Source organism: Mauremys mutica, chromosome 13 (genome assembly GCF_020497125.1).
Source record: "Mauremys mutica isolate MM-2020 ecotype Southern chromosome 13, ASM2049712v1, whole genome shotgun sequence".
In the NCBI taxonomy this organism is placed as follows: Eukaryota; Metazoa; Chordata; order Testudines; family Geoemydidae; genus Mauremys; species Mauremys mutica.
In genome coordinates, this window is record NC_059084.1 from 49,012,675 (window position 1) to 49,025,804 (window position 13,130).

Below are 13,130 nucleotides of genomic sequence, written 5' to 3' on the forward strand. Positions count from 1 at the left end.
AGAAAATACCTTGTAAAGCCGCTACAGTGAAAAGCAAATGGAGCCAAAGCCTCATTTTCCCGGGTGCTGGAGGGGAAAGTTCTCAGGGGACTGGCTGGTCACTGCACAGACCCAGGGGCTGCGGATTGTGTCTCCGGGTGCAGCCTGGGCAGAAGGAGGCAGAGATTTAAAGGAGGAAACTCTCACTCTCATTTGCATATCCCGGTCCTTATAAGAGACCCAAACTCTGATGTGATTTCTTAGCGTTCAGAGGGAAGGAATCAGATTATCTCAGACTGTGTGTTTGTGCAGCCCGGCACAGTGCGATGGGATCCCAAGTACACATTTGATAAGGGAAAAGCAAACAGAGGGAGGGTGTAAATCACTCCTAGAGGCGGGGGGAGGAGCAGCTGTGACGGAAGGTGTGTGGGTAACTCAGCAGCCACCCCAACCCACTTCTCGGGTTTCTGTGGGACCCACCAGCTCTTGGGATTAAACCCGGTCCCGGCGCATTTCAGCAGGAGGATTCTCCGGGCTGCTTCGCTTCAGAACCCGCCTGGGTCAGAACAACCTGCGGCTGGGCCCCCGTGGGAGGGGTGAGAAGAGGGAACAGTGAGGGAAGCGGCCGCAACAAACACCCCCTCCCCCCCGTCACCTAACGGGAGACCAAACACCCCCCCCCCCCAGGCAGAAGAGAGTCTGCGCTACAGTGAGACCCCACAGCAGCGGGGAGGGGGGGGGACGACACGAGTCTGGGAGTTGGTCCCTGCAGCCCCTTGTTCTAAGCCAGGGAACCGCTCGGAAAGTGACCTGACAGTCCATGCACCGAGGCTGGGCGGGATGAATAATTCAGCCTGTGAAGGGTTTGTGACCCGTTCCTGTGGAGTCTTCACCAGCAGGTTATTTACATTGTGGTTCTGGTCACCTGACAAACTGGGCTTCGGCCCCTGTTCTATACATCAGCTGAAGTCAACTCTAGAAATCTGAGCTGAAACGTGCCCCCTCTTCTGAAAGGGCAGGAGGCGCTGGGCATCAGAACAGGCCCACATCCCATCTGCTTGCAGAGGTTAAACATGGACCACGTGCGGCAGAGCAGGGGGGAATCCGGATTGTTCACCTCTGAACGTCCGCATGATATTGAGAAACTCCTCTGGGTGAACTATGCCTTGTGCTTGGAGGTGAGATGTACCTGAGGCAGCCGAGTGCACGTGTAAAAGCGGATCTCCCTAAACATTTATTTTTGTTATGAATTGGTGTCAGGGTTCCCCCTCCCACTACTCCGAACTAGGACCAGCTCTAGGCACCAGCAAAACAAGCACGTGCTTGGGGTGGCATATTTCCAGGGGCAGCATTCTGGCGGATATCTTCAAGAAGTCCAACATCAAGCCCCAGCTCTCCTTGGGCAACAAAGTGCCACCAACTGCCTGGATGTGGCAGGCGGCAGCCCTCTGGGCTACTGCTACAAAGTCTGACTGACCCCGGAGTCCGCCAAGAGCCACTTCATGTTCCTAAAGCCCTACAGCAGGAGTCGGCAACCTTTGGCACACAGTTCACCAGGGTAAGCACCATGGCTGGCCAGGCCAGTTTGTTTACATGCTGGGTCAGCAAGTTCCACTGATCGCAGCTCCCACTGGACCCGGTTTGCCGCTCCAGGCCAATGGGGGCCTGTGGGAAGCGGCACGGACCAAGGGATGTGCTCGCTGTGGCTTCTTGCAGCTCCCATTGGCCTGGGGTGGTGAACCGCGGCCAGTGGGAGCGGCGATGGGCCAAACCTGCGGATGTGGCAGGTTAACAAACTGGCCTGGCCTGCCAGGGTGCTTACCCTGGCGAGCTGCGTGCCAGAGGTTGCCGACCCCTGCTCTAGTCTGTATTTCACCTCCGCACATATCATAGGCAGCGCAAGTTACTCAGGCCCTCTGGTGGCCCATGGGGTTTTCAGCTCCTCTGTCTCAATAAGAAATTCAGGTAGATACACCCGGCTCAAGCAGATTCAGATGCAGTCGTTGCCGAATGCTGCATCAGTACCGCACCCAGTCAAACAAACAAAAAAAACCCCAACAATATTGCAAAGTGCAAACATGTGTAAAAGCAAAAAAAAAAAAAGCTGGGGAGGCAGCCAAAAATTTTTTGCTTGGGGGGTGGGGGGGGGTGGGACCTAGAACCAGCCCTGCTTTGTACAATACTTGCTGCAAATATATAACAATGGTTGCAACAATGAAGAGGACTCAGAGGGTCCCTTATTCTGTGTTGTGAAGTGCCTGGGCTGGGGAATCACGTCTGTGCTTTTACCTAAGGGAGAAGTAAAATGATCTCAAATCCCAAGACATCCTTCCCTGGCCTGCTAGAGCGTGTTCTGGGGTTAGGGAAAAGCTTCCCTTATTCCTCATTGCCTTTGGGTTAGACCAGGGGTGAGCAAACTACGGTCTGTGGGCTGGATCAGGCCCATCAAGGCTTTGGATCAGGCCCATGGGATTGTCACCCCCTTGTGCCATGGGCCTCGCGCTGCTCCCAGAAGCAGCTGGCACTATGTACCTGCGGCCCTTGGGGGAGGGTGGGCAGCAGGCTCCACGCACTGCCCTAGCCTGCAGGCACTGCACCCCACAACTGCCATTGGCCAGGAATGGGGAACTCTGGCCAATGGGAGCTTAGGGGGAGGTAAGTATCAGAGGGGGAGCCATGTTAGTCTGGATCTGTAAAAGCACCAAAGAGTCCTGTGGCACCTTACAGACTAACAGAGGTATTGGAGCATGAGCTTTCGTGGGTGAATATCCACTTCTCATGCATCCGACTAAGTGGGTATTCACCCAAGAAAGTTCATGCTCCAATATGTCTGTTAGTCTATAAGGTGCCACAGGACTCTTTGCTGCTTTTAGGGGGAGGTACTTACAGGCGAGGGGAGCGCACAGAGCCCTCTGCCTCCCCTCCCCCCCCCCCCCCGCTCAGGGGCCGCAGGGACATGGTGCTCGCTGCTTCCGGGAGTGGCATGGGACCAGGGCAGGCAGGCAGGGAGCCTGTCTTAGCCCCAGTGGGACCTGCTACCACCCTGGAGCTGCTCCAGGTAAACAGCGCTGGGCAGGAGCCTGCCCCTCAAACCTCCCCTGCCCCCAAACCAATGTTCTCTCTAATTTTTGACAGGCTGTGTGCGCAAAAAAATTCTTCTGTGCAAATTTTTGCGCATGCAGTGTTTCGCCGTGTGCGCAGGGTTTAGGGTCTGTGTGCACACACACGTGCACAGCTTAGAGGGAACCGTGCTCTCAACCCACTGCCCTGAGCCCTCTGATGCACCCCACACCCCTCCTGCCCCCAACCTGCCTTGAGCCCCCCCACTTCCCTCCCCCTGCTCTGAGCCCCCTCATTCACTCCGCACCCCCTCCTCCACCCCTGGGTTAGATTGTGGGAGACAAGAACGTTTGGCAGCAGGACCAGAATCTGAAACTATAAACTCTCTGAGTACAAGGAGAAGCAGGTTCAGCCTTTTTGTAGCCATGGGAGACCTGACAGTGACAATCGGCTGGTAGCTAATGCAGGGTTTTTATGTCACACGAGCCTTTGGGGAGTCCTGGGCCAAATCTCACTCAGTGGGAGCTGCGTTCTGTGACCCTAGTGCCCCCATGACCCCACCGCCACCGACAACGGGCCTCTGCTTCTCCCTCAGCGGCTGCCTCTCCCGGATTGGGGTTCACAGATGGAGCGAGGGATCTCTGCACCCAGCGGAGCTCTAGGCCGGAAGGGGAGACACATTGCCCGGGAACGGAAGGGTTAAAACTGCCGGGAGGTTTGTGTTACATTCACCCGGGTGCCGGGTCTCCTGTCCCAGCCCGGAGCGGTGTGTGTGTCAGTGCTGCCCCCGCGCGGCTGCCGGGAGAAGCGCGATCCCTCAGCCTTGGTTTTTGCGTGATCACAAATCGGTTTCGTGTCACTGTGTCTCTCGCACAGTAATAGCGGGCGGTGTCCTCGGGCTTCAGGCCGCTCATTTGCAGATACAGCTCACTCTTGGGATCATCCCTGGAGATGGTGAATAGGCCTTTCACTGAATCAGGGTAGTATGTACCACTCCCACCCGTGCTTATAGCAGCGACCCCTTCAAGTCCCTTCCCGGGAGCCTGTCGGACCCAGTCCATCCAGTAGCTGCTGAAGGTGAAGCCGGAGGCTTTGCAGGAGAGGCGGAGAGAGTCTCCGGCTTTTTCACATCCCCTCCGGATTCCACCAGCTGCACCTGGGACCGGACACCTGAGAACAAAGATAGGTCATTAATATCGGTATAAAAACAGCGGTAACACAATATTCTTCTAACTCTGCCAGTTATTCGGAGGAGGAAAATACCTTCCAAAGCGGCTAGAGCGAAAATTACAAGGAGCAAAAATCCCATTTTCCCGGGTGCTGGAGGGGAAAGTTCTCAGGGACTGGCTGGTCACTGCACAGACCCAGGGGCTGCGGATTGTGTCTCCGGGTGCAGCCTGGGCAGAGAGAGGAACCGATTTAAACAGGAAACTGTCTCCCTGATTTGCATGTCCCTACTTTATAAGAGACACACACTCCTGCTGCCAGCGATCTGAGTGACTCGCCCTAGGGCTCCGGGTGCGGGAGTCAGACTGTCCCGGCCTGTGTGTCTGTGCAGCGCCGGGCATAGGGCGCTGGGATCCTCCTGACACTTTCGGACCCCTGGGAGGAGTGAAAAGCTCCCTGCAGTGACTGTATTTCCCCACCCGGGAACTGAGGGCCTGGCTATTGTGAGGTGATACTGGGGTTGGGGGCGGGGGCCAGTCAGCTCTGGAGCTCCGTTCCATGCGCACAAGGGCCATGCAATGTCCAGTCAGGGGGGGTCAGTGTCTGGGGAGGGGTCGTGTTCCAGGGATCCACCGGGCTGGGCCACCCGCTGGAGAGGGAAGATTCTGGGGGGGGGGGGGGAAGTCTGAGGACAGAGTTAAGTTTGCTGTGGAGCCTCCCTGGGATTAGTGGACCAAGAGTGGCCTGACCAGGGACCAGGGTTTCTTGCAATTGGTTCTTGCCACTAATAGAGATAGGAAAATGGCCTAGTTCAGTGGCTGTCCTGTCAGCCGTTCCAGACTGTACTGAATCAGGAGTCTGATTTGTTTCGCATACTCCAAGTTTCACCTCACATAAAAACTGTATCAGACATCAAAATAGAAAAGTGTCACAGCACCTTATCGAGAAATTGCTGAGTCTCATTTTTATCATATAATTAGAAAATAAATTGATTGGAATATAAATATTGTACTAAATTTCAGCCTATAGAGCAGTATAAACAAGTCATTGTCCGTATGAAGTTTGAGTTTGTACTGAATTGGCTAGTGCTCTTTATGTAGCTTGTTGTAAAACTAGACAAATGTCTGGATGAGCTGATGCATCCCCAGGAAGACCTCCGTCCTTACCCCGTCTGAGAACCACTGCCCTGTCCCGCTCCCTATAAGAGATACAGACTCCTCTCCTCGGAGATGTAAATTATTAACACAATGGCTCAGATGCTTCTTATGCTGTTGTATATGGGAGAAACAAACAGCTCCCTTGAATAGCCGGAATTCTTTACCCGGGGATTTGGGCCCCCTATGAAATCTATTCTAGTGAACTAAGAGCTGGTGGGAGATTCCGCTCGGAAGCCCCCACTCCCCGTGCACCCTGGGGCGGTGGCTCTGTGGGGTCAGTGACGGGGTCAGGTCCGAGGTTTTCACTGGTTTGGGGGACACCCGCTGGAGGGTGAAGATTCCCCGCGGCGCTGGGGCAAAGTGTCCCCTTCCCTTTCCCAGCAGGGGCCCGCTCCGCGGACATGCGCAGTGACCGGGGGCCGGGTCCCCAGCAGGAGCGCCTAGTGCACGGAGCAGGGCGGTGCTGCAGATGGTCGCTGGAGATGGGAGAAGTGCTCGGAGGAAAGTCTCAGGCCAGAGTTCAGAGCTGGATGCGCAGCGCCAGGGCGGTGAATGTGCTGAGGGCAGAATGTCTCCGGGGTGAGCACCGAGTGTCACTGACAGCGGAGAATGTCAGGGGGGGGGTTAGAAAAGCCTGGGGGGATTCTTCACCCGTGAGTCCTCATTGCCCGGCTTCTCGGGGTTCAGTTGACTGCAGGGCCGCCCGGGGGGGCAAGTGGGGGAATTTGCCCTGAGCCTCCACTAGAATACAGGGTTCTATAGAATTGCAACTTATTTTTATGGAAGGGGCCCTTAAAATCGCTTTGCCCCAGGCCCCCTGAATCCTCTGGGTGGCCCTGGCTAATGGTGGGAATTTGCAGCTTAGAGGCCGGCCGGTGCAGTGCCTGGGTATGATGGGGATAACAGCGATGGGCCGGTTCAGGAGTGGGTCTCGGGTGCGTTGAGCTGAAGTGTAATTCCTAAACCGGATCCTGGAGTTTGGGGGGGGGGGGACGGGGCTGTGTTGTATTTTGCGGGGGAGAAACCAAGATTCCTGGGCTTTGCATATTGCTGTCAGGAGGGGCTGTAGCACATTCATATCTGGGATCCCACCCCCGGGGAGGGAGAGATGTCCAGAGGTCACCGCTCTTCGAATGAAGAGGGAGCCTGGATTAGCGGTAGAAGGGAGGGGACCAGGCCAGGATGAGCGGGTCTCCATGGGGCGATGACAGTAACTGTGGTGTCGGGTATAGAAGGCAGAGGGTGCACCCAGCCTTTTCGGTCTCTGTGGCGTGAGGGAGGCTGTGGGTAGCCGTGGTGGGTAGGTGCAGAGAGGGGGAAATGGGCAGTAACGTAGGGTCTGTATGAGGTGAGCGTGGCCGTGGGGGGTAGTGGGGGGAGTTGTAAAGGGGAGGGGAGAGTTCTAGTGTGAGGGGGCGTGTCAGTATCATACTCTCCTCATGACACTTTAACTGACTGGAAATGAAAAATATGAATCCGAGCAGAGAGAGGATGAACTGGGGAACAGGAGGAGGCAGGACCGCAGGTCAGTATTGGAGGTAAGCATTCGTAGTGCTTTTCTCTGAGGTATTTCTATTTGGATTCGTATTTCCATTTACGTTGTTATTCACATTCCAGTTCACCCTCCCATTCATATTGCCAGTCCCATCCGTAGGAGTTCATAGTCATATAACTGTTCCCATTTCCCCCTGTAGTCCCATTTATACTCCACTTCATATCCCCATTCAGATTCAGGTTCAGATTAATACCCCCTGGACACGTCCGTTTCGATTCCCCTTCCCATTCATATTTATGTTGGATCCACACCCACTTTTCCTTCCTCTTCCCACCACGGAGCATGAAACTCACAGACGTGTTTCCTTTGGATTCTGGTGGGAATGTGGATCTGGGCATCAGACCCTCAAATGCTTCGGTGCCACTCAGGAGGTGCATAGACGCTTGTGCTGCCCCCTCTACAAAAGGGTGGATTTTTATCCAGAGGATGATCAATGGGCTGAGGGGGGAGATCACTCAGCGATCACTGACCCCACCCTGCCTGTCAAACAACCCTCACTCAGGGCCCCGCACGCCCACCAACGGGCCTCTGCTTCTCCCTCAGCAGCCGCCTCTCCCGGATTGGGGTTCACAAATGGAGCGAGGGATCTCTGCACCCAGCGGGGCTGCGGGCAGGAAGGGGAGACACATTGCCCGGAGTTAAAAGGGTTAAAGCTGCCGGGAGGTTTGTGTTACATTCACCCGGGTGCCGGGTCTCCTGTCCCAGCCCGGAGCGGTGTGTGTGTCACTGCTGCCCCCGCGCGGCTGCCGGGAGAAGCGCGATTCCGCAGCCTGGGTTTTTGTATGATCACAAACCGGTTTCGTGTCACTGTGTCTCCCGCACAGTAATAGCGGGCGGTGTCCTCGGGCTTCAGGCCGGTCATTTGCAGATACACCTCACTCTTGGGATTATCCCTGGAGATGGTGAACCGGCCTTTCACTGAATCAAGGTAGTATGTACTACTCCCACTGGGGTATATTTGAGCGACCCATTCCAGTCCCTTCCCGGGAGCCTGCCGGACCCAGTTCATGTAGGCGCTGCTGAAGGTGAACCCGGAGGCTTTGCAGGAGAGGCGGAGAGAGTCTCCGGGCTTTTTCACATCCCCTCCGGACTCCACCAGCGCCTGGGACCGGACACCTGGGAATAAAGACAGGTTATAAATATTGGTATATAAACAGCGATAATGGCATCTATTGTTCTAGCTCTGCCCGTTATTCAGAGGAGGAAAATACCTTCCAAAGCTGCTAGAGCGAAAATTACAAGAATCAAAAATCCCATTTTCCCGGGTGCTGGAGGGGAAAGTTCTCAGGGACTGGCTGGTCACTGCACAGACCCAGGGGCTGCGGATTGTGTCTCCGGGTGCAGCCTGGGCAGAGAGAGGCTCAGATTTAAACAGGAAACTGTCTCCCTCATTTGCATGTCCCCGCTTTATAAGAGACACACACTCCTGCTGCCAGTGATCTGAGTGACTCGCCCTAGGGCTCCGGGTGCAGGAGTCAGACTGCCCCGTCCTGTGTGTCTGTGCAGCGCCGGGCACAGGGCGCTGGGATCCTCCTGACACTTTCGGACCCCTGGGAGGAATGAACAGCTCCCTGCAGTGACTGTATTTCCTCACCTAGGAACTGAGGGCCTGGGTATTGTGAGGTGATACTGGGGCTGGGGTCGGGGGCCAGTCAGCTCTGGAGCCCCGTTCCAGGCGCACAAGGACCATGTAACGTCTGGTCAGGGGAGTCGATGTCTGGGGAGGGGTCGTGTCCCGGGGATCCACTGGGCTGGGCCACCCGCTGGAGAGGGAAGATTCCCCATGGCGCGGGGGGGATTGGGGACGGAAGCCCCTTTCCCTTCCCGGCAGTGACCGGCTCCATTGAAATGATCCGTGACACTAGGGACGTGATCTGAGCAAGCCTGGCTCGTGCTTTGGGCCGGGTCTGGGGCCCGCCTGTGGGTGCAGGTGGGAGAAGCTTGGGGGGGGGGAGTCTGAGGACAGAGTTAAGGTTTCGCAGTGGAGCCTCCCTGACATTAGTGGGCCGAGAGCAGCGTCTCTGGGAGCTTTTCTTTAGGGGGGAGTCGAGAAAGGATTCAAACAGTGAAGGAAGATTATTCTGCGCGGCTGATATTTATATTCGTAGAAGCAGCAAAGAGTCCTGCTGTGGCACCTTATAGACTAACAGACGTTTTGGAGCATGAGCTTTCCTGGGTGAATACCCATGCGTCTGACGAAGTGAATATTCACCCACGAAAGCTCATGCTCCAAAACGTCTGTTAGTCTATAAGGTGCCACAGGATTCTTTGCTGCTTTTACAGATCCAGACTAACACGGCTCCCCCTCTGATATTTATATTCGTGTTTCTATTCCTGTTCCCAGTCACACTCCACTTCCCATTTACACTCAGATTGTAAACGTGGTGGGACTGGGAGAGGTTTTATGGTCTGTGTTTGTACCGTGCCTAGGACTATGGGAGCCTAGACTGTAATTAAGAACAGAAGAAGGGACAGACTGGGTCAGACCAAAGGTCCATCTGGCCCAGTGTCCTGTCTTCCGACAATGGCCGGTGCCAGGTGCCCCAGAGGGAATGAACAGAGCAGGGAATCACTGAGTGACCCACCCCTTGTGGCCCATTCCCAGCTTCTGGAGACCCTAGGCGCCAGGACCACAACTAGCACCAAATCTATCACCGCTAAGCATCATCACCAAGATCATTTACTTAGTTAATTATTAATAAGCAATTAATTGTAGACAGAAGCTTTCTCCTGATTGTGTATAAAGAAGTTGTGTGACATGAACGCTACGTGTTTCTAAACCATCCGCAGGATGTAATATTGAGGGATAACAACAAAAAACACCACCGCAAATATTTCCATTCCCACTGACTTTCAGACAAGTAGCAGCATTCACGCTGAGACACAGATCTCCATTCCCATGACCACTCGTGTTCCCTTTCATATCCCCACCCTCATTCACATACACTGGAGGGGGGAGTTCTCAGGGAATGTCCCATAGACAGTTACACTGAACGATGCTGAGATGAAGAGGGTGGGTGGCTCCATAATGCGCCATGGTACTAGGCTCTCAGAATGGCTGGAGACCAGTTCATTGATGAGGCTAATCGGAGGGAGACAATGTACAGGGCAGGGAGTGAAATAAATCTATAAACAGACACGACCCAACTCTCTGGCATTGACCAACAGGGATCTGGGGAACAGCCTCGTTCCCTTTTATAGCTGCCAGGGTTTGTGTTTTCACCTCTCCTGCTTTCTATCCGCACACGGGAACTGAGAGGTGAACATGGGACTATTTTAGGCTTCTGCTGCAGCTGCCAGGAAGGTTTTTGTCTGAGCCCAGACTGGCTTCCCCTCACTGTGTGTGTCAGTGTCTCTACACAGCGGTGTCCTTGGCTTTCAGGCTGTTCATGTGCAAGCGGAAGGTGGTGCTGTCCTTGGAGGCTGCAGATCTCCCCTGGATGGAGGAGGCGTAACTGTGGATGGAGGGATCATAGTACCTGGCCAGCCACCCCAGCCCTTTCCCGGGCTCCCGTCTGACCCAACCCATCCAGGCGCCGCTCAGAGCGAACCCGCTGGTGGCATATTGCAGCGTATGGGACTCTCCGGCCTGCTTCAGCGCTGGCCCCGACTGGCTCAGAGCCACCTGGGAGCGGGCCCCTGGGGCACAAGGGAGAAAACAAGGCAGCGGTACATTGAAGCAGGGAATTTTAATCAAAGGGGGAAAATGAGTCGCATTAACCACTGAATTTGCATCTCCTCCTCTTTATAAGACACATCTTGGACCTCAGCCCTCAGCAAACTCAGCCTCCCGGAGGTGGGTGTCGTGGGAAAGTATTACCTGAGTGAAGGAGAAGAGTAGAACTTCACTCAAAGAATCATTTCTGCAGGGTTCTCTACAATTTTTAGACAAAATTGCTTATTGATTGCTCATCTTAAGAACATAAAAACAGCCACACTGGGTCACACCAAAGGTCCATCTAGCCCAGTATCCTATTTTCTGAGAGTGGCCAATGCCAGGTGCCCCAGAGGGAATGAACACAACAGGGAATCATCCAGTGATCCATCCACTGTCACCCAGTCCCAGCTTCTAGCAAACAGACTCTTTAAATAATGTCTCTGGCATTTCTTCCTCTTCGTTCATGTTCACAAGGCGGGTTGAAGGGCAGAAAGCTAATAATCAATAGCTACTGAGGCGGATTCAATGTCTCCATTGCTACCCACTAAGTAAAGTCCTCGCTATTCTCTCAACATAGCGAGTCTTAAACTGCCAATCTGCATTTTGAGATGACTGAAGCCCAGATACATTATTGGCGGTTTCTTATTCCATTTCCCGGTGTCTCAGCTGCTCTGCCGTGTCAGTGCCTGCTGCTCTCTGCTGGACCTGAGAGCTGTTTGCGTCCGAGGAGGAGGTTTTTGTATTCACTGCAGTTCATTTCTGATCGCTGTGTCTCTCGCACAGTAATACCGGGCGGTGTCTTCCGCTTTCAGGCCGGTCATTTGCAGATACACCAGGCTGTTGGAGTCGTCTCTGGAGATGGTGAATCGCCCTTTAACCGCATCACTGTAAAACGTGCTGTGGCTATTAGCAGGGTTGTATATCCGTGCGACCCACTCCAGGTCCTTCCCGGGCGCCTGACGGACCCAGCTCATATGGTAGCTGGTGAAGGTGAACCCGGAGGCTTTGCAGGAGAGGCGGAGAGATCCCCCGGGCTTCTGAATTCCACCTCCGGACTCCACCAGAAGAACCTGGGACCGGACATCTGGGGGGGGGGAGGAAGAAGGGAAAAAGCCATTAAGAATCGTGTTAACACACGACCTGAGCCGAAGCTCACAGACGCCGCTGGGAAGTGGCTCGTTCATTTCACTGCGCTTTGGGCTGGGGCAGGAATGTACAAACTGCCCCGGAGTCTCCCACCGATGCTGGGGGCGGGGGAGGCGGGAAGTACCTGGAAGGGCCGCTAGAGCCAAGAGAAGATTCAGCCACAATCTCATGCTGCTGAGGCTGGGGGGGTTTCCGATGGGAACTGCAAGACCTTGGCCTGCTCCCCGTTCACACTCTGCCCTCTAGGAGAACACTGGATTTATGCGGGGCCCCGAGACACTGAATTTGCATCTCCCCTCTTTAAAAACCACACCCCAGACCGCAGCCCTCGTTAAACTCGGGCCTCCCGGAGACGGGTTCGGCGGCAGAAGATATTCGGCGGGAGAAGGAGGGTTGGAGTCTCTCTGACAGGCTCATTGCTGCAGTGACCTCTAGGGATGCTCGCTGCCTCTGACAGGCAAAATGCACCATCGATTGTTCACCTGCCGCTGAGCTCTGTCTGTTCTTCGTCTGTGAGTCCTTCCCACCGTGTGTCCCAGTGCAGAGAGCGCTGGGCCGGGCCATGGGACACCGGCTGTTTATTCCTTGGTCTGCTGGGTTGCCTTGGATAAGTCACTTCTCTCTGTAAAATGGGGATAGAGACCCTGACCCTCCTTTGTGAAGTGCGCTGAGATCTCTTGCTGGAAATCGCTATATAAATGCTAGGGGTTGGTGCTATTACTAATGTCTGGAAACATCTTTTTCTTCTTCTATGAGAAGGAGGCAGGCATTGGAAAGCAGGGGTGCTGGAACAATGTATATAGTGCGGATGCGGTCAGGGGACAAGGAGCAGGATGGGTCAGGGATTCTGATTGGAGGACAGTCGGGGGGCAGGAAGTGGGTGGGGGGCAGATAGGGAGCAGGGCCAGGCTGTTTGGGAGGCACAGCCTTCCCTACCCTAAGACTCATTGAGCAGTTTGAGGCTTTCAGACAGCTATTTAACACAAAGCACCAAGCTGTTAGCTTTTCCCTTAGGGCTACCATCCCTTTCACTTCTCAAATGCCAAATTATAGTCTACGTTTAATTTCAGTGCCATAGAGAGATTCATGTCAGGGGAGGGGAGCTTCCTTGAAAATTAGCCACTTTAGATTAACAGTGATAGAGCCAAGAGAGCCATGGGGGAGGGATCAGACGAGAAGAGCAATATCCTACACCACCTACCTCCTTCCCAACCCTATCAAGGGAGACCCTCCCTCCCCTGCTTCCCCAGAGGCTCCAGGAGGTTAATTCAGTGGTTCTCAAACTTTTGTACTGGTGACCCCTTTCACATAGCAAACCTCTGAGTGTGACCCTCCCCCCTTTATAAATTAAAATACTTTTTAATATATTTAACATCATTATAAATGCTGGAGACAAAACGGGGTTTGA

General features: G+C 54.4%; 1 gene segment (V, D, J or C); it reads right to left on the reverse strand.

The window, feature by feature from the left end:
* Nucleotides 1–11,319: 11,319 nt before the first annotated feature.
* On the reverse strand, nucleotides 11,320–11,892 carry LOC123347562. The segment is given in 2 exon segments: nucleotides 11,320–11,660; nucleotides 11,847–11,892. Coding segments are annotated over 2 exon segments (387 nt in total).
* Between the last annotated feature and the right edge of the window lie 1,238 nt (nucleotides 11,893–13,130).